Source organism: Poecilia mexicana, unplaced genomic scaffold, assembly GCF_051168715.1.
Source record: "Poecilia mexicana isolate PSO_F unplaced genomic scaffold, ASM5116871v1 scaffold_9, whole genome shotgun sequence".
Lineage (NCBI taxonomy): Eukaryota > Metazoa > Chordata > Actinopteri > Cyprinodontiformes > Poeciliidae > Poecilia > Poecilia mexicana.
This window is the reverse complement of record NW_028263378.1, coordinates 31,065,422-31,087,722: the sequence shown is the minus strand read 5'-3', so window position 1 is coordinate 31,087,722 and position 22,301 is coordinate 31,065,422. Positions and strand designations below refer to the sequence as shown.

Below are 22,301 nucleotides of genomic sequence, written 5' to 3'. Positions count from 1 at the left end.
GATCTGGACTTGGTTCTGACCCACATTGAGAAGGGTACTGAACTGGTCCAATGATCATGGAGTTACTGTGTTTGATTGCTCAACAAACTCCCCTGACCTTTAACCCCACAGAGAATCACAGGGCTGTTATGGGTATAGTTTTATGTTGTGAGCTAAATCACTGAAATTATTTACATTTTTGAGATTTTAATTTACTGAGAACAACCTGCATTTAGATCACCAGGAAACAGGTGTTTACTGGAAACAGTTATCTCCCATTAGCATTCAGACGGCTTGACAATCATCCAGTTCAATATCATTCTTATCGTTTCCTCTTCTATATATTTAGTAATATTTTAATGTGTATATTCAATCTATTTTTTATATTTTCTATTTATGCCAATAACACTGGTAACACTTTATTTGAAGGGGGTGAATAAGACTGTCATGACACTGTCATAAACATGACATAACACCTGTCATGAACATCATTAAGTCTTCATGAATATTTATGACTGTTGTCATAAAGCGTCATTCGGTAAATTATGACACTTTTAATACAAAGTTGACATTATTCAAAATGTCTTTGTTATGACATCTTGACATTAACCAAGAAATCATTACTGATATAAGTTTGTTATAAAAGTATTACTGATTGCACTTTAAAAATGAGGTAACTTTATGTTATTAAAGGTAAAGTTTAAACAGTAATGATTTCCTGGTTAATGTCAAGTTGTCATAACAAAGACATTTTGAATAATGTCAACTTTGTATTAAAAGTGTCATAATTTACCGAATGACACTTTATGACAAGAGTCATAAATATTCATGAAGGCTTATTCATGTTCATGACAGGTGTTATGTCATGTTTATGAAAGTGTCATGACAGTCTTATTCACGCCCCTTCAAATAAAGTGTTATTGTAACACTTGTATGTATATGTACTCTTAATAGTTTTTCAGTATTTTTCTGCGTTCTCCTCTAGCCAAGCATCAATGCTCTGCTGAGGACATGATGTCAGATGTTGGTCCAAAGACCTGAACTCGTGACCCTGAGACCATCTCAGACTGAACCATAAAGAACAAAGAGACCAACAGCTTTTACTTGCATAACATTCACATTTATTTGGTTTCAAGTCCTAAAACATTCTAAACATGCTTTAAACACGTAATGGATCACATTCTTCACAGGTAGTTACAGTAACAAGAGCAGACAAGAGATTTCTGAAGAGGGAGAAAAAAAAGACGTTTCAGTGAATTGATTCAATCGTGTAAATGTATTTAATCCCTGAGATATGTCAACATTCATTCACTCCTGCAACCCATGCTCCTGTTCAAAGGTCATGGCAGTGTCACGGCTCTGTTTCAGATTCCAGGAGTCCCCGGCTTCATGAGAACATCAGACCCAACGGTGAGGACTTCACACTATGAAGTGGGCTGTGTCATTAGTGACGCCCGGCACTTTGAATCTGAGGACATCAGGTGGGCGGAGCTGAGGCCTGAGCAGGCCCCGCCCCCATCCGCATCATCAGAGGTCCGCTCACAGCAGGTCTGTACTCTCGTGCCACAGCGCCAGGGTCACACGAGAGCGCCGCCGCACGTCAACACCAGGAGAGGTCAGTTTGACCACAGCTCCATTCTCTCATTGATAATCGATCACAAGCAGCATTGACAGTCAGATATGATAGCGCTCTGTGTTGCCTTGAAGGAACAATAATCAGGGAACACAATGGGGATTAAAAAATAAACACAAACACACTGAGGCGTATCGTGATGTGGAGAAAATGCAGCCGTCGGCATGATAACGCTCTGATACGGTGGATGTGGCACCGCCACTGACGTTCTTTCATCTCAGGCCTGGATTTGTGACGAGAGGGCAGGAGTTGGAATATGAAATGACGCTAATTTAACAAAAACAAAAGCAAAAACATAAAAGGAAAGTCAAGGGACACGAGGGACTCTGAGTGTTTTCATAATAAAAGCTGCCAAAGGACAAAAGGAGTGTCTGAGGTAGAACGTAAGGAGAGGTTCAATGTGTGTCTGGATTTAAGAGTTTGACATTAATGCGAGAGCACCAAGTGAAAAACACAACAGAACAGAATGTAGTGAAAGCAATAAATAAGAAAAACACAACGACAACTTAGAGAGGTAGTTTCAGCACAGAAATGATGAATGACTTTGCCCTCGTCTGCACATTCAAATCACAAAAACAGGTAAGAAAAAGAAGCCTTTGTCCAGAGAGAGCAGGAGGTCGGAGGTCAGGCAGCGATGCGGCTGCTCGGTTACTGTCTGATCTGGACTCCGATCGCTGGTCAGAGCGTTACCGAGGTGACGTGTCAACGGAGCCTTTTCAAACAGCCTATGTTTGACACTCCCTTTCTGTGCAGACAAGAAGTCGATGACAGTGAATGTGTTTGTGAGGCAGTCAGTCGACTGAATTTCCCTTCAAAAATCACTCGCTATTGCTCAGGTTTGTGTTCACAGAAAGTGGTTAATCCTTGAGATCATGTAGTGGAAAGAGTCAGTCGGGTACAAAGATGTCCTCTGTCCAAAGGTGAGTGAGCAGAACACAAAGCTGCACAGATAAACCTGAGCTAGATAAAAACAGAATCCCCACGCTCCTCCACGCAGCTAAACACTATCAAAGAAACAGAAAACATGGAGATTGGCTGCAAAATAAACACCATTTTATGACGGCTTATTAACCATTGTAGATTTTAAAATAAGAGTAGTAAATTTCTGCCATAAACACTCAGAAATTTTGAGATTATTCTCAGAAATTTTCTGGAAAAAAAACTTGGAATTTTATGAGTTTTGAAAATCAAATATTTACAGAGGAAAAAAAACTCAAATTTTGAGATTATTCTCAGAAATTTTTCTAGAAAATTTAAGACTATAATGTCAGGAAATTTTAAGACTAAAAATTCTCACTTCTTTTTCTCGCAATTTAAAAAAAAAAACTTTTTTCATTGTCTCTTCTGGAAAATTGCTGACATTAATCTAAACGTTTGTGAGTTTCTTGGCGGAAATGTACTCCTTTTCAGTTCTTTTCTATGATGGCCCTAATGTGCTGCCGTATATCTCTGATTCCTGAGGTAGACGACACAATTTTCCAGATCAGTCAAATGTAGAAACAGGTCGCATGTCTAGAGGAAAACATTCTGAACAGAAAATCTCCTCGAGTCCAGAGCTGTTCCTTTCAGAGTTCTGAACCACCGACTGCTGCGATGTGATGAACGACACAAGGGAAAGAGTTTGGTTTGAACATCTTTTTAAAACTTCTGAATAGGATGGAGATCGTTTTGACCCACTGCCAAAAAAAAAAAAAAAAAACTGGGAAAAGAAAAGAAAGCACAACAAAAGAATAAAAAACCCTGAAAACATTCGGAATAACTACAGAGGAAAACACATTTCACACAGCAAGGATGGAGTGAAGGCTGACTGGAGGAGGACAGGTGGCATCTGTCAGACATGGGGGGAGGTGAAGAGGACCCCCGCCCCGGTCCTCACCTTCAGACTACAACCACTGTCTCTCAAAGCTTGAGTGAAATACTGTGAAAAAGGGGAGAAAAAAAAATACATTTTCTAAAAGAGGACCTACGATGTCCCCAAACCTACATCTACTAACACTACAGGTACATCAGCACAGTCACTGAGGAACTCCTGAATGCAACATAAAACACTCACTTTACCCTGTTTAGATCCAGGTCTGCAGGGACCTGCCAGAGGAACACACTGGGAGGGCAGCAGCCATGGTCAAGCGTCCAGGTCTCTGAACCTCATCGGTGTGTGCAAAAAAAAAAAAACAACACAAATAAAAAAGGAAAAAAATTCCAACAACAAAAAAGAAAGTTGTTGCAGAACAGTATCTTCCTGCGCTTTTAATTGTTCGCATATTGTGAAACCGCGAAAACCCCAAAGAATCCACGAGGAAATATTCAAGCGGTCTGAAATGATCATCTCACATTTTAAAAATAAAGACCTTTTTTTTTTTCTATGGCTATTCTTTTAAAACAATGTGCATATCTGTCCCAGAGGCTCATCCAGACCCGGGTCACCTAAATTCCATCACTCAACGTTGATTCTTTAAGACGTGGGCCGCCATCAGGAGCTACATTTCAGCTCACGGTCAGTTGTTCTAAAACTTCAAGGTTTGGATCAGAAAAACATGCTCGACCAAATGCTGCATTCAGTGCTAGCTGCAAGCCAGAAAGTTCTGGTTTTACTTGTGAACAATCAGGACTTTTAGTTAAAGTTGGAGATTTTCTCTCAAACACAAAATCAAAAAAGAGAGCTGCATGAATAGAGCAAATTGGGATTTGTTTGTAGCTTCTTTAACCTGCTGTAAGGATTTTACTGCACAGCCTCTGCTGCTACATCATGTTGCTGCAGCTGAGGAAGACCTGGAGCTACATGAAGAACCACAAATCTTGTTAGCTGTACAAGTTTTGATTTGTGACCAGAACAGAAAGAGAATCCAAGCAGCTTCCCGACCTGCATCCGGAACGCTGTCAAAATGTGTTTGGATGTTTTTGACCCCTAAGATCAAGTCAGTGAATGCAGCATTATTCCCATTTTCCTCTGCTGTGGTTCTGTTAAAGATGAACATATGTGAACTGGTCCAGTACAGCAAACACAACCTTTCAAAAACATGGAGCTACTAGGAAAACCTGGGGCTTTTTCCCAGTCTACCTCTAATTTCATGCCATTTTTAAAAAATATTCTTATTAGACCTTAAAATCTGATAAATATCAACATTATTATATTTGGCTTGATTTACAAAACCACAAAATCTTACCAAGTATTTTTGTCTAGTTTCTAATGCAAATATGTTAATAAATTTGAAATAAGATAAAACTAGCTGATAGATCAGCAATACATAGGAGCTTGTTCTAAATCAGTTCTCTAATTTTGATGAAAAAGTTTGTTTCACTGACAGATTATTTTACTCGTAAAACAGATTATAAGTGAAATAATCTGCCTTTGGCACTTTTCATCAATATTAAGGAATTATTGACTTACAACAAGCTCCTGTATCTTACTGCAGCAAGAAGTTAGTTTTGCCTCATTTCAAGTGTACTGAGATGTCTGCATTAGAAACTAAAACACAAACACATGGTGAGATTTGGTGTTTTTGCAGAACTTCCAGCTGGTTGGCATATAAGAAAACAACTAAGAGCTCAGCTGGTGTAAAAGGATACAAGAGGTTACAACAGTTACATTAGAATAATGTCTGATATGCATCACACATCGGACTTTATCGTCCAGGGTCGTGTGAAAATGGTTTTCAACATTAGCCTTTTATGTTGGAGGCTGACATTAAAGGGAATCCAACTGATGGATTCTCTTTCTGTTCTGGTCACATGATTACTGACAACGTGATTATTGTGAAGTACTTGGCAGAGCTCCACCAACATGATGAGGCTTTAGTGAACCAACTGCTCTGACTGCAGCCCATTTGTTGGTTTTTCAGAACAAAGTGAAAGCTTCCACATGAAGGCAGTGTTGGTTGAAGTCTGTGAGACTGAAGCCACTTCTTGCAACTGAAACATGGCTCTGATTAGCAGCATTAAGGTGGAATTTTGGTGACCAGTTTGTCTGCCCGGCTGAGGGTCTCTCCTCTGTGACATATTGATTAATTTCTTATCACCATCCTTCATTGATAAGAAAGTTCTCCTTTATATATATTCATTCTTTGTTGAGCTGTCAGCTCCCTACCCATTAGTGGGTGTTTGAAGAAAGCATTGCATAACACTTTGGTCTAGAAAGAAAAGTGAAACAAAAACAGCAAACCTAGCTACCCTCCCCTTCCCCTGCAATAAAGCCTCACATCCCTAGTCTATGATTGTAAAAAATACCCGTATGCTCCTTTTTCAGTGATCCCACAGATCCAACAACGGCCAACTTAACTCATGGAATGTTAAACGGACAGGACCGCCTCCCGAATACAGGATAACTGAGAGTCCATGCATATAAAGTAGCTAAAATTCTGCTAATGGATTTTGCATTTTCAGTGCAACACAACACTGATGTTTCTAAACTCTGATTTCTGCAGCTCATTTTAACATTCAGTCTCTGATTGAGATGTCAAAGCATCCACAGGTTTGATTTTAGACCGGGCAACTTTTCAATTCAAAGCAAGAAAAGGTACCTGAAAATAGCAACAACATCTTCCTGAGGTAGTCACAAATCACAAATGTGTCCTGCTGCCCTGTCTGAATAAAATAAGCTCTTTTAAAGTCTAGTCTAACAATGGCAACGGCGACACATTGAGCAAACTGGATATACACTTGTAAACTCCAAAGACCAATGCATCTTTGAGCATTTGTTTTGTACAGAAGATGTGCACAGTGTAAATCAGCATACATTCAGCTCTGTCGTGTAATAAATATATAAAGAAAAATATTACAAAAAAAAAAAGAACTAGCTGCTTGTCACATTCACAGGAGGGGAGACCGGTCCCTAGGCTCGGCAGTCGGGATAGGTTAGTTTCCAGAGGGGGCGGTCGCGCAGGGCGACGGGCCGGTCCGGTAGCTGGTCAGGCTGGATTTGCAGGAGTGCAAGACTGCTTTAAACAGGAGGGGGAGCTGCTCCAGGGGGACGTTCACCAGCTTCCCTGGGAGGACAACCACACAGAGGCAGGTCAAACTCAGAGACACAACATCACATCCTCAGTCATTTATCCTTCAGCAACTTCCTGTAGGTAACCTTCCATGATCAGAACACAAGAGCAAGTTAAACAGAACTGTTAGATCTGTGAGCCGACGTCAGGAGGCATCAGGGATCAATATCTCTGCTCCAGGTAGGAAGGTCAAAATTATTTCATGATAACAAACAAAAAAGTGCTTTGCTACTAATTGTCAACACTAAGACAAGTAGATAACGAGGTCAGGAAAAAGTTTTAGCGAGGGAGAAGGAAGTAGTTCAGTTATGCTTGTAGATGTAGATGTGATGTGGACTTTGGTGTGTTTGGGTTCAGTTTCAAAATAAAAAAAAGCCACCCGCACTATAGAGATACAAACAAATCAAACATTTCAGTTCACTGTTATTAAAAATGTCTTGTGATAATATTCTACATAACAGGAACAAAGTCAAATAAAACCTGAAAAAAATATGTTTTGAAAATTCTCTCTCACACACACCTTACACACTCGATACACCTGATTGGTCAAAGAAAAACATCCTCCAATTTCACTAACTTTAACATATAAAGAAATAAAACTTTTTATTTCAGATACGCAGATCAATAAGTAATTGAGCCAGTAGGAATAGTAATTATTACATTAAATAAATCAGTTTGTGCAAGTTAAATGTTTAAACACAATATAAATAATCACTTGACTTTCTGTAGGGAGTCTTTCCTCCTTACAGGAGGAAGTTTGGGTATTTTAATCTGATGCTGAAAACATCTGAATTTGCTGTTGGCCTGTTCCTGTCCCCAATGGCAGCATTTTCTGTTTTATGGAGCCATGAATTAATTATCAAAAGTAATTTGTGACACTTGTCGTCCACAGGTCTGATACTTATCCCATTCCCAAGAAACCCAACCTGACTGGCAGGATCCAAATGAGAGACCGCTGCTGTTTCTGCTTTATATGCTGCTTTTATAAAATATATATCTTTTAGTAAAATATATATGTAAAATACTTTTATATATTTGTTAAACTGACCATTATGTCATGACAGTACAGTATGAAACAGACAATCTGTGAAAAACATTGAGCTCTTCTGCCTTCTTCCAGCTCCTCCCACCACTAACTGCAGAAACACACCGCTCAGACAGAAGCAGCCAACCAGAGCCAGGAGGAGGGTCTTAGCGCTGTCAATCACTTTGCCCTGCCTGCTCTTTTCTGCGCAGCACCTGGTTAGCTACAACACAGCCTCCCACCAATGCTAAAGCTAGTTAGCATGGCACCAAAGACAGCGGATAAACAGTTTTCCAGGAACTCTAAGTTGTTTCTCAGCCGTTACAACATTGAGCAGTGAGTACATGACGTTGACTGACAGAGCTAAGCTCCTCCTCCTGGCTCTGATTGGTTGTTTCTGACTGGGACCTGTGCATTTCTTCAGATGGAAGCTATAGCTCATGGAGAAGGAGGAGATCCATCTTTTCACAAATGATCTGTGTCATACTGTTCCAACATGGTCACAGTTTTAACAAATATGGAAAAAACATAATTGTGTAAAAGTTACATACAGCTTTAGGTTAGACCCTTTCCTCTGGAATTTGGATCTAGAAATATGTCTGAGGAATGGCGTGCTGCCCTCTGGCTGCCTCAGGTCTTACCTGCGATGCAGCGGATCTCGGGCAGACACATCATGATCTCAGGAAAGCGCTTGGGCTGGTGCGGGTACTTGTACTCGGTGTAGTCCTGGCACACGTACCAGTAGCGCTTGTTCAGCTGCTCCAGCTGGGAGACGTTGGACAGTCCTCTGATATCTGGACAGAGACAGCAGCGTTATGGTCATGCTACATGGTCACGACAGTTTGGACTCAGGGACAGCAGACAGCTGTTCTTTATCACCTTGGTTGAGGAAGTTGATGGCCTTCATACAGGCGTACTCCTCATTGCTGATCTTCAATTGGTGGAACTTGCGAAACAAATATATCAGCCTCTCCATCACTTCCATCCCATCTTCACTGAAGCTGTGGGATCACACAAACACACTTGACAGTTGGACAGAAAAGCTTAAAATGGTTTTGTTTCTCTACACAGAATCTGTAAAAATGACTGCATTTTTACAGATCCAGTAAAATGTTTGGGTATTTTTACTGCGAGACAAATGCTCACAGTATTTTGTCTGTTTCAGAAAAGAGGGAGGATTCTGTCAAATCCACTCAAAGAGCTGAAAACATCTCTTTCTCCCACAGATTTTTGGAGGAAATAGAAACATTCATGAAGTTTAATTTTCCTCATCATCGCCTCCCTGATTCTGTGGCTCTTAAACTCCTAATCTCTATGACAACGTTAACCATCGCTGCTGTAAATCAACCCCCCCCTCCTGAAAGCCCTAAACTCAAAGGCCGGCTGTCCGGAGCGGCGCAGCACCACCATATATCACAGGGATGCGTGTCATAAAGTCAGATAATTCAAGCATGATTTACACATTCATCTCCACCCCCCTGCACCCCTCATCCCATTCTACCTGCTGTGTTTTTCTCATGCCAGACGGTGCTAGTCACAGCTCTGGCTCGGGGAGTCCTCCTGTTCACAGATTCCTGCTCTGGCCCTTCACCAAGAAAAATAATGTCCCTGCTGAGAGACGCAGGGCCCCCAGAGCAGAACGACTCGCCTCTGTAACGTGGAACATGGAACTCCTGATATCTACATCCTTCTTGGTGAATCATTAGGGCAGAGGTCCAGCAGGCTACCTGGGAAAGCCAACATGTTGTGGATGCTAACAGCCTGCACAAGACAGCCGTGGGAGACACTGATTATTGTAATGAGTGAGATAATACACACACACACACACACGCACACACACACCCGCCCCAATGAGTTCTGACATTCATGAAAATGCTGCAAAGCCAATGACCCTGATCACAGCAGCTTCATCTGAAGGCTCCTCCGGCTAAAGCATTTCATGTCCGTAAAAACAGAAACCATGTTAAATGAAGCTTCTTCTGTGGTCGTTTGATTAATAAAGGCTAAGTGATAAAACAAAACTGACAATGAACAGCTCTGCTAAACTATTACTGAAGTGAAACATTCTGTACAATGGAGTATCAGGTTAAGGCTACGAAAAAAAATTTTGATTACGAGAATAAAGTCGTAATAATATGAGAAAAAAGTCAACGATACAACAATAAACCCGTTAAAAGAATAAAGTCGTAATATTAGAAGAATGAAATGCTAATTTTACAATGACTGGCAAAAAATATAACAAAAAATGAAAATGATTAATGTTGAGCACCTTGTGAAGTTATCCTTTGGTGTCAGTTTTACTAATAGAACCTACTTGATCTTTTAATACATCAGGATTAAATACTCTCATTAAAATGTCTTTTTCTAAGTAATTTTACAACATTGTTTTGATATGTTTGTACCTTTGTTCTGATAATATTTAATAATTTAAAAGAAATCTCGTCTGGAACTAATACTTGTACTTATTCAGTCAACTAACATGGAGAATACAGGTGGCTTCTAACACTCAGAAAACACCACAGTGATGGTTTTAGAGAAGCAACTGTTGCTACCCATCAATCTGGGAAGGGTTGTTAAGTAATTTCCGAAATATATACAGTGACTTATGGACTATTTGAACTTTTTTCAAACATTTTGAACACTGTCTAATATATGGATGTTTACATCAAGACTGAAGAGAAACTGAGGAAGTGTGTAGATTCTGAGGCTGTTCAATTCCAACCCTAAAGAGAGAATTCGACTTCAGTGGATTAGTATGCAGGAGGAAACTGAAGATGGCTTATATTCAGGCGAGCTCAAGAGAGTGGAAATTATGCTGGTGCTCCTCATTTTAATAAGAAACAATATATCAATTTGGCGTCCATTTTGCCATCTACTGAAAGATGATTCAATTAGGACTGGGACTTTAACATATCCATTATGAATAACATTCAAATATTAAGGCTTGGGACACTTGGGATGTTGGTGGTTTGCCCCACAATCGGCAGGTTGCCGGTTCAATCCCCATTGCCTCTGTCATTGTGTACTTGGGTAAGAGACTTTACCCGCCTTGCCTGCTGCTGGTGGTTAGAGGCCACGGTGGCCCCCGGTGGCTCTGATGGCCCCAGTGGCTATGGTGCACGGCAGCCTCGCCTCGCCTTTGCTCTGCCCCAGAGCAGCTGCATTTACTAACAGTAGCTCACCACCATCAATGTGTGTGTGTGTTTGTGTGTGTGTGTGTGCGTGTGTGCGTGTGTGTGTGTGTGTGTGTGTGTGTGTGTGTGTGTGTGTGTGTGTGTGTGTGTGTGTGAATGGTGAATGACTGAATGTAGTCTGAAGCGCTTTGAGGTCCTGTGGACATGATAAACGAGCTGTTTACCATTTAACTGTACTGTGGAATGTAAATACATGTGTCATCCAACGTAAATTTTTTACATATTTGTATGAGAAAAAAATGACTTACTTTAATAATAACTTTATAAAGAAAGCAGTGAGTAATGCCTTCTGGCAGTGTTGTGGTACTCGAGATCGGTCTTGGTGTCGAGACCGGTCTTAAGACCATTTTCTGATGGTCTCGGTCTCGTCTCGGACTCGACCGCATTTGGCCTCGGTCTTGTCTCGGTCTCGGGCGTTGAGGACTCGGCATTTTATTTCAAGACCAGTCGAGACCGCAACTGTGAAAATATCACTAAACGTGCAGCATACTGTCCAGTTTATTTGTTAACATCTTTGTTTTCAGTGGATGCAAAACGCACCAATTAAAATCCAAGCAACTACGTGTTTCTGTTACCCCCTCCCCCTCCCCTCCCCTCCCCACCTTTCACTCGCGCGCGGTGCTCCAGGACATGCACAGTAGTTTTCTCTCAGCGGCAGAAAATGTTTGTCTAATCGTCAGTAATATAATAGCGCTGCATAAATAGTAAGAAATCCGATGGCCACAGCTAACTCAGCAGCGCTTCGCTTTCACAGACGGTGGGGACAACGTCTTACTATTTTCGTCACTTAGAAAAGTAGCTCAAAGAAGGTAAGCTCCGTTGACGTGATGTTAGCAAAGCTAGCTGTATAGACTCACATAAGAATTTGTGATGAAAAAAGTCACTCACTGTCTGAGTTATTGTGCGGAGGTGTTGACTGATTTGTCACATATATAGGACAACGCTATGTCCAAAAGTCTGCAATATAGTGAGGTGACATTCAGAAACAGTCGATTCTTCTCCAAGGCTCTTATTAGATAGGACTGGAGTGTTACTCACTGAGAGCCGTTGTTCTATCAGATAGCCATACGCTGTCAGAATAGCATACATGCAGTGTGTACCATGCCTGCGCATGCGCATTAAGAAGTCCAACCGTCAGAGGAGTTGTCAGTTCACATATGCAGCAAGTTATGACGAAAATAAGTCATTAAATTGTTTTCAATGATAACTATATAGATATACATGTGTTGTCATGGTTTCAAAGTGTATTTAAAGCAGGTCTGGCTGCAGCTGGAGTCAGCTACAACACACGCCCGTGTAAAACTCACTTAACCGCCAAGTCAGGATGCCATACAACTGTTAATAACAAAGTGTATGACGATCTACGTCATGATTCTATGTTGCTAGCATACATGCAGTGAGTACCATGCCAGCGCATGCGCCTTAAGAAGTCCGACCGTCAGTGGAGTTGTCAGTTCAGCATACGCAACAAGTTATGACAAAAATAAGTCATTAAATTGTTTATAATATGACATAATTGTCATGTTGTGTGGTTGTGAGTGGTGAGGGAGACGCCGGAGAAACCAGGTAGTCATGATGAAAATTATGATTTAATGACGAACCAGGAGAACAACTCAAAATCCAAAAATATCTGGCAGCACAGGGTACAGAAACAGACGTTAGACGAGGACCCGACAAGAGACAAAGACAACAGGTGGGTTTAAATACAAGGGAGGTAAACAAGGGAACGAGACACAGCTGGGAACAATCAACGTGGAAATGCAGAGACTCACAGGGAAACAGGATAACAAATAAACATGGAAACTACTCAAAAATAAACAGAAAACTTCCGATCCTGACAATAATATGATAACTAGATAGATATACATGCGTTGTCGTGGTTTCAAAGTGTATTTAAAGCAGGTCTGGCTGCAGCTGGATGCCATACAACTGTTAATAACCAAGTGTATGATCTACGTCATGATTCTATGTTGCTGATTAAATAAAATCATATAGTAATGACAGCGTATGCATGTCTGAGCTAAGCGTACGTCTATCTGACAATGTATGCTGATCTGACAGAACGCGAGTTCGTGCTAAGCGTACGACGATCTGACCTGACAGAACACCCGTTCTTTGTTCTAGTAATGCTCTGTGTACACTGCATCATTATTTAATTTAATTATGTACGTTGTTATTTAAATTAAATAACTAAAACACAAGAACGAAAGAGCACGCAGAGCATGCACATTGCTCTTTGATTGTTTTTGTTCAAAGTGGCAGCTGTAATGTCTGCCATGGTGTCAGACTACCTGGCTTCATGTACTGGGATAGAGAGTGAAAACAGTCATGGTGAGCGCCTTCTGTTTGGTTACTTCTTGCTTGTTGCTCCTTGGTCAGTGTTCATAGTTGAGCGTTATTTACCATCAGGGCATTGCCTCAATTGCTATTTTAATGGTGCAGACAGTGGTGGTTTCTTACATGAGCAATATGGGCAAATGCCAAATGATGGGACGAGACCATCACACATTGTAGCACAGAAATGGAATATTTAATATTGGTAAAATGTATTAAGTATTTAATATCTAGGTGTTCTTATGGGAATATGGATCTTTCAGATTATTTTGAGAAGCAATTTCTATCATATTTTACATTTTATTGTGTCATGTAGCTGTAGCTGGTCTTGGTCTTGACTCGGTCTCGACTTTCCTCGGTCTTGGTCTTGACTTGGTCTCGGACCCTAAAAGTCTTGGTCTTGTCTCGGTCTCGATACACTCTGGTCTTGGTCTTGTCTTGGTCTCGGGTTAGGTGGTCTTGAACACAACACTGCCTTCTGGGTACGTTCCAGGATTCCTACATGATTCCTTCACATCTTTCAGTTGTTTTCAGTCAGAGGGACAATTTTATGTTATAAAACCAACATTTATAAACTTCCAATACATGCCAGGACTTGTGTCAGGGTTTTTATTATCTCTACCTGCTGACTGTTTCACAAGAAAATCTATTCACAAGAAAATATATTTATATCTTTGAAAACTGTTCTAGTCTTTTTTCTCATGTCTTGTATACAAAGTTTCCCACTGAGAATAACTATTTTTTTATTGTATATCAAGAATAGAAAAAGTGAATCTATTTATATGGAGAACCATATTAAGAGAGTAAATGTTTTTTTCAAAGTTGTGTTTCACTTTAACCTGTACTTTTCCAAAGCTGGGAAATATTAAAAACAACTCCTACACTTTCAAGCATAGATAGGAATCCTGTTGTTCTGTTCCTGTTTTTAACACAATATGTGGTTTGTAGGCTGATAAGCACACAGCTAGCTTGCTGCCAACCTTGCCTTCTGGCAGAGGACTGGGTGTTCTGAGTGTTTGTTTCACACAACACATTCAAACTAAAGCAGCTGACTGCTGCAGCTGGCAGCCTGGTTCCAGACAGAACTGAAGCTGGAACAACACAGATACTGTCGTATGTTTGTAAAACCCTGTGGATTTAAGGGGGTCAGAAGTGATCGCTCCTAGTGACATCTTTGACATTGTACAAAAACTGGTCAAGTCATTTCATCACCAGTACTGTAGATACTATGTTCTAGTTCAGACCGGTGAGACTTTTCTTTTCAAATGCGAAAGATAAAGCAACGCAGCACCAAACATGACTTAAGGTTACTGCAGCTCAACACCTCTCCACACCACTCACCCCTGCAGCTCATCATCAGACGGCGTGTATTTGGCAGTGACGTCGGCCAGGTCTCCGAAGATCTGGGCGCTGTAGATGGTGAGGCAAGACAGCAGGATGAGCTCCTGCCAGGTGGAGCTGAGCAGGCAGGTGTAGTCCTCTATGGACAGCTCACAAAAGAAAGGCAGCTTCTTGATCCAGGAAATCTGCCGGAAGAGCAGTTCATCCGCCAGGCGACACAGCAGGGCGAACAGCTCCACCTGGGTTACCTTGTACCTGGGATGCACCAGGCAGAGCGACAGATGTCACACTGCTGCTGAATGGCTGTAGCGCCCCTCACAGATATCTTCTGGTTTTGCTTTACTCTTACACTTTGTTTCAATTATCAATTTCATAGACAAAGACACATTCAAAAAGACAGTTTTAAATGGTGATTCTATTCATAACGGAAAAATAAAATATCCGAATCCATGGTTCTATGTGGAAAAAGTAATCCTAACAACTGGCCGGGTCATCCTCTGTAGCAACAACAACCAATCAAGTGTTTTCAAACCAGGAAGTGAACTTTTACATCGCTGCTCTTTGTTGTTTTCATGAAGCGACATTGGAGGGTTTCTGAAGGAATGGTCTGTTAAAGGTTAGCGTCATGTCACAACATCTCAATTGGACTGAAGTCCAGACTTTGACTAGGCCATTCAGTTTATAGAATGCTGTCCATAACTTGAAAAAGCCAAGCAGCCTTCCACCATCACACTATTGCTAGGCCTGTCATGATAATAAGTTTTGCTGGACAATAAAGTGTTCCAGTAATTATTGTGATAAACGATAATAAAGCTACACACACAATGTGTTCTGAGACGTCTTGATGAACATCAATAAGGAACTGGCTTTTGTGTTCTTCTTGGTCAGCAGAGGTTTTCAACTTGGAAACTTCCATGGATGCCATCTTTACCCAGGGTTGCTTTTTTTTATATCCTCAACTTTGACTTTAGCTGATGGAAGTGAAGTCAGCAGAACTTTAGGTGTTTTCCCTGGTTCCTCTATGACCTACTCCCTGAGTCCTCCATATGTGAGGAGAGTCATCAATCCAGGGAATGTTCTCCATTGTTCCATGTTTTCTCCATCTGTCAATAACAGCTACTGCTATGGCTCTCAAAGCTTTAAAAATTACTTAGCAACCGTTTTCAGACTGATAGATTGAGTGACGTTTTAATCTATTTGGAATTTAACATAATTGGCTTTTTGGGGTCTTAGCCCACTTTATACAGTCAAGCAGCTTTCATTAAAGTGGTTTCTCAGTTCTACAGCTCTGACAGTAAACAGGCCTGAGTGTTCCTCTTGAAAACATATTCAATCACATCTAAATCGTTATTTAACGAGGAAAGCAGGTACTTTTCCACATAGGGCAAGAATAGTTTGGAAACTTTTATTGCCTTAACACAAATCATTTGAAATCAGCTTTTTGGATTAACTGGTTATCTTTATTAGACATGAAATTTGTTTGATGATCTGAAACATTTTGGTTGTGAGGGCTGGTGGGGAGCAAAACAGAACAAATCTGTGACTCCTTCCAGCACTGAATGTGTTGTGTGTTGTGCAGTCAAAGACTCACCCGTCCTCTATGAGCATTGGGGTGGTGAGGGGGGACAGGTCCTCAGCAGCCACAAGCTGCAGCACCAGAGGGTGGGACTGTGGATAGAGGCCGCGAGGCTGAGGGGTCAGCAGGCCTGACTGGGCTGCGTAGCTGAACAGGTGAGGCAGGAGCTGGTAGTGTGTGGACATGGAGGTGTTGATGTACTGGTCCCTGAGCGCTGCTGTGTAGCCGTTCATCTCTACGGATCGACTGGGAGCATGAAAAGAGTCCGCAGGTTAACATGGATAGCATCACCTGTTTAAGTCAGGGTATCTGCAAGTTTCAAATTTAAGATGTTTTAAGACATTTTTAATATCAAATTAAATTAAAGACTGAAAAACTATAAACATACGTTATGCTTGGGGGATCCTGCTGTATTATAATCAACCATACCAAATGTGATATTTCTGGGGTCTCTTTGTGGCCAGCAGCTTTGTGCTTGTCACACTGCATATGGATCTCTGCAGCCTTATCCCTCCATAGTGCCAAGCTAACAACACTTTTCTTGGCAAAGAATGCAGTAGAGAAAACAAACGCTGTCCAGACAACTGGCGATAACTTAGCACTAACCCATGACAGATGCAAAATAAAAATAAAAAACTAGCTAGCTAGCAAGCAAGCAAAGGCATACTAGTAACTAGTTAGCAGTAGCCTTTAGGAGCCTCAAGTCACAGAATTTAATGAAGACGTCTGCACGTGACTCAAAACTTTTACCTGACACAAGACGACTTATACGAGATTGAGACTTGCAACTGATATTTAAGGACAGCTAAAACTGACCCTTCACTAGTCTTACAGACTGATCTGTCAACATCTGAACGTGTTATTTTTGATCTAAGGAAGCACAGCGGAGCAGCTCTCCTGTTTTTATTGAAAAATGTTGAATTGTTTCACAACCTTCCAGACAAAAATTGAACATTTTGTGCATACTGAAGCCCAGGCTTTCTGGGACTGCTGTTCATTTCTGCTAAGATTCACTCCGATAAAACAACTATTGCTCTGAATAGCAATCAGACAATGAGAATGCTGAGATAAACTGAATGTTTACACAGAATGAGACTAAAATAAATGCCGTCATGCCGGTGCCCAGACAATATTTGTCCTTGATGAGTGCAGACGACGCGCTTAACTACGCGGCAGGAGAAGCAGATAGTGCAGCAAGTTCTCAGAGTTTGCCATCGTCACCAAGCCTGAGCGAAGGGGGGAATGTTCAGGCATTCTCTGACTGCTGAATGCCTTCTTTAAGTTGTAGGTGAGAAAGTGTTAGACTGTCAGGGCCGGCTCATTATCTCAATGATGGGGGCAAGTACTGGCACCGCTGTGCAGAGTGGGTGAGCCGATCACTCACTTGGACGACAGAGTGGAGGCGGGTGACGGCTGGTTGCCCTCAGAGGCTCCGTTGCTGGGGGAGCTGTGGTCGCTGTCGCCGTTGTTGCCCCAGGTGTGCTCCGGGGCGTCCTCCTTGAACTCCTGCCCTGACATGATTCGCTCTATCTCCTCTTCTGTGATCTGAAACACACAAATAAACCCGCTTACAGAACGCTCAATGAAAATCAGTGTTTTTCTCAGCTTAATTGAAAAACGGTGACTGGCAGCGTGATGCTTTTTACTCAAGCGGCGAGGAGCAAGGACACAATCGCACAATGAAACAGGGAACTAGAGGAGAAAGAGAACGTGTGTGTGTGTGTGTGTGTGTGCGTGTGTGTGTGTGTGTGTGTGTGTGAGATAGTGTTCAACTGAGTGGCACACAGGCCTAAAATAATAGGATCCTTGCAGGTCAGAGCAGCCAGAAACACAAACAAAGGCCTCGATGAAAGGCCTCAGCACGTGGGGCATCGTAGAGATGACTGGGGTCAATTCGCTTTCACTTCCATCAATTCAGCACATAAACCAAAACAGGCCATTTATTCCATATTAATGAGTGAAAGGTCCTCCTTCCGGTGGGGGGCAGAAATAAAAGGGATTTTTTTTAATGGAAGTGGGCACTGCTGTGTTTTGACTCTGTGAATTGAGCAGGAAAGAATCGAACATATTACTTTGGTGAATAGCGCCTCAACGCCACTTATCCTCATGTCCACTCAGCTTCTCTCACTCTCCTCCATAATGAAGCTGCAGCTGCATAGGAATAATCAGCAGCTGCACGATGGTGATATAACAAGGTCAGGGCTCGTTCTCATAACTCCACGAGCCTCCCTACGGTGAAACGAGTAGTGCTGCACTACTGCGCCACTCAGACCATTACAAGCTGTACAAGCTGTCATTTAATGAATGGTTCAGTCTTTAAAGGCGCTCTCTTTATGCCAGGTATTTCTGGGGATAAAACGGAATAGAATTGTGTGTAGAAGCGGTTGTATGTTGGACTGGGGTCAGAGCAAGTCACATGAAGCAACATTTGAATTGATTTACCTGCACAGGCCCGATGCTTTTGTTCCTCCCTCCTGGCATGCCGTCCTCCCTGATTGCTGTGAGCCACAAAAAAAAAAAAAAAAAAATGAACCCACATTTGTTTATATGAGTATGTATAAGAGCACTACCTAGTAGCAAATATAGGAATTTTCTCTATGGTTCTGGTTTTCATCATAAGCCATGGATGACTTTTATTTCTTCTTCCTCCCTATTTCTGAGTGAAATCCAGGAAGAAATTCCCTGCACGATTTAAAACTAATTTGGATTTAGTTAAAGTCACTGCAGACCCAATATAAACTAAAAGGTTAATCATTCAGGAAGCCCATATAGTTAGTAAAACTTTTACCCCACCAGGGGGCAGCATGTGGCCATAAAAGGCCTCAAGCCTGGGGAATGTCTCCCTTCCTGAGACATTTCTGCTTCAGGAAGGGAAAAATATGACAAAAAGCTTGGGGGAGGTTTGTTTGGTCTCTAAGTTCAGAAGCTTTGAGTAAAATGAAGAAACTGTTTCCTGGCTTCACAGCAGAACTGATTCACTGGCTACTTTAGGAATCATGTTGTGAAGGCTTTGGGTTTTTCCAAAAGTTCCCACAGTGCTACATACAACCTGGTGTTAAAGCTAGTTTCTAGCTGGTTCTACAACAAGGAACCAGATTAGTTTTCTGTAGCCAGATACCCAACATCAGGCTGTCATCACATGACCCAAAACGTCTTCTCCAGTAAATATTTGATGGGCAGGGTCACAGGGCAGCAGGAAAGTTTATCTACACAGTCTTGTTACCTCAGCAAACATAAGTGCTAGCTAGCATCACCAGCTTCATTTTTAAACACTGTTATTAAAAAAAAAAATCTGCGGGCAAAAACTCTTCTTAATGCAAGTCAATTTCTCATCCAGATTTAGAAACAGCAGTTAACAGTTATATGAAGGAATAATATAGACCAGCTGGTAATAAAAGAAACAGACTAGGCATGCAAAAATGTATCAGGTTCATTGTGATGAATCAATTATTGAAATAATTGTCAATTAATTTACTAGTAAGGTAATTATTAACTAGAGTGTCCAGATTCAAAGTGCATTTGCTGAGAGAATAACACAGTCAGAGTAGCAATTAAGCCAAAACTGTACAGTATGTAATTTTGCATTTAAGGTAAAAAAGAAAAAAAAAATCAATCAAGTATTCCCTAAAGAAATGTTATTGCATTTAGGGGAAATGAAATGTTTATTTTCTTATCTCAAAAAGGAATTGAATGATTTTTTTTTCTATCTACATATTTTATTATATTTATATGTATAAACAGTCAAATGAAAAATATACAGAATGTGCCAATTTTTTATCCAATCAATCAATTAATCATCAGAATAGTTAATTACTAAAATAATTGTTAGTTGCAGTCCAAACTGACAGTTTATAAACTAAGAGAAACTAAAGAAACTAAAGGCTCTGCACTTGAATGAACCATCCGGCCAAGTCCAACTGTAAAAATATTTTAATATTCTTCTGCGTTTATTTGCATCAGATATGATTCATAGATAATCTATTTGCTTAAACTGATATTATTTTCCTTACCTTTGCGGTTCATCCCCATTTGCAGACACTTGAGCAGACGGCAGTACTGGCAGCGGTTGCGCTGCTTACGGGACATTTCACAATTCTTGTCCCGGCTGCAGCGGTACACCCGCTTGTTGCAGATGCTGCGCTTGAAGAAGCCTTTGCAGCCTTCGCAGGAGATGATGCCATAGTGCAGGCCTGTGGCCCGGTCTCCACAAATAAGGCAAGTACGCTGGTCAGCTGCATCATCTGCACATAGGGTTTGGGGGATAACATTTAAAACCATTATAACAATACATTTTGATATTTTAGTCGCAGTTACACAAATACCAATTTTATAGCAGGTGCTGAAATCTTTGTGAAAGCCACATTTTTTTAACTGAGATCATGAGAGTTGTTTGGGATTTGGTAAGGTGACCCAGCAGATACCTCAGCTAAGACCATGGTTATGTGAAAATTGGGCAGTAACAGGAACTCGGATGGAGAACTGAGATGTCTTAGGCATGTTTTATTCAGGAGCCCTGATGACTCAAAACGACACAACTGACTTCTTCACAGTCTCTCCCTTCCCTTCTGTCAGCAGCAGTATGGTAGAAGTGCAGTGGCCTCTGGAGCACAGAACTGTTCAGCTGTAGAAAAGTTGCCCAGCTAATCAGTACAAGTCAACCTGTAGCATCCAGATTAGAAATATTGTTTATTGATTAGGATTCCCATTAGTGGTTACTAATCTTCCTAAAGTCCAATGGATAAAAACATAAAAGTATTCATATGACAAATAAGACAATTTCAACATTAACTTATAATATGCATAAGATTAGTCGGACCTCACATTTGACAAATTGCACACATGAACCTAGATATAAAAAAAATACGATTTAAGACAAATAAGACCTCTGTGCTCTTTTGTTCCATCCCTGAGTTGCTCTGTAGACAACTCATTTTTGTAGCAAGTTTACAATTAAATTTGTCTCACAAGAGTATCTGGTTAAATGCTAATGTATCTGATCAGGATAAATAGGCTTTTTGTAAAATGATTGTTTTTCTGTTAGTGTAACTTTCTTTATAATGAGTAGATTATACTGCAACCTAACCTTCAATAAAGGCCACAATATAGTGGGGTGTATTTCAATAATACTTGTAAAAAAAACTGACATAAACACTAAGCATACAACATTAGTGATAAGATGTACATTAGAATAAACAATTCAAAACTGCTTTTTGTATTTTTTTTATAATTTCTTAATCTGATATGGAAATCAGTCAGATGATCAGAAGGAAAATCCAGAGAAAGCTGGAGAGGTAAAACAGTTCTGTGGGTGAAACTGGACTTATTGTTTGGATGTCAGTGCAGAGAATGGGTCCTGAGGAGCACAGGAAACCTGGAAAGGTTTTCACAAGTCCGACCAAAAAACGGCTTCCAATGTTGTTGTCAATTAGAAAATAAGATGTGGAGAAAGAAAATGGGAGACATTTTGTGCAGCAAATCAAACAGTTCCACACGTACAGCAGAGCATGAAGCGGATCAAAGAGAAATGAATCCTGCTTAAAATCCACCGGAAAAGCTACTGTGACAATCAGAAAAGTGCTGTGGAACTTTAAGGACTTCACAGGAAGGCAGCTGCTGGAAATCTCTTCTTAATCCCCCTCATCTATCTCAAACTCTGATGGAGCCAAGAATAAAGTTCAGGTGCTTATTATACATATCCACAAACGCTGCAGCTTTAAACATCTTGGTCTTTCTGAGCCATCTCACATTCAGATTTGACATTTTCCACACAAGAGATGTTAAATGTAAAATAACTGAATTAAACTTTTTGATTTCAAGCAAAACAGAAGAATGAGATACAACAGATCTGAGATGTCTTGTTTCCACTAAACCTGGAGATAACCAGACATCTGATTAATGTTAGACTCTGATGTGATGCAACAAGATGCAGTAAACACACACACACGCATGCAGACGATCAGACTTTTACCCGTCTCCTGAATTCTGGTAGGAAAGCCAATAACCGAGGCAGACAGACAGGTTTCCTAAAACTGACTCTGTAGGCTTCCTGCACTGTTTCATTAGAGCTGCTGGTTTTAAGCCATACTTACAGTTTCAGTTATTGGAATAGGACACATTACCAGACCACTGACTTGTTGCTGTCTTCATGCATGGTGCAGTTGGGAGCATCACAATATACCAGGGATTTAAAAAGTTCGCAGATTAATAATTGTAAAGACTCTCTCATAGGGCT

At 40.9% G+C, this 22,301-nt stretch overlaps 1 protein-coding gene across 1 annotated transcript; it reads right to left on the bottom strand.

The window, feature by feature from the left end:
• Positions 1-1,077: 1,077 nt before the first annotated feature.
• On the bottom strand, positions 1,078-20,347 carry nr6a1a (nuclear receptor subfamily 6, group A, member 1a). Its single transcript, XM_088008468.1, has 8 exons — positions 20,080-20,347; positions 18,512-18,567; positions 17,454-17,614; positions 16,085-16,315; positions 14,494-14,748; positions 8,504-8,625; positions 8,266-8,418; positions 1,078-6,594 (listed from the first exon to the last, which is right to left on the bottom strand). Exons 1-8 carry the CDS (start codon positions 20,345-20,347, stop codon positions 6,464-6,466), a joined length of 1,377 nt encoding a protein of 458 aa, XP_087864594.1. The 3' UTR covers positions 1,078-6,463.
• Positions 20,348-22,301: the final 1,954 nt, after the last annotated feature.

Coding starts and splice junctions, on each gene's coding strand:
- nr6a1a (XM_088008468.1), bottom strand. CDS start 20,347: ATGGTTTTAAATGTTATCCCCCAAACCCTATGTGCAGATGATGCAGCT. Junction 16,316..17,453: donor GCCTCCACTCTGTCGTCCAA/GTGAGTGATCGG, acceptor TCATGCTCCCAG/TCGATCCGTAGAGATGAACG. Junction 14,749..16,084: donor CCAATGCTCATAGAGGACGG/GTGAGTCTTTGA, acceptor GGTGCATCCCAG/GTACAAGGTAACCCAGGTGG.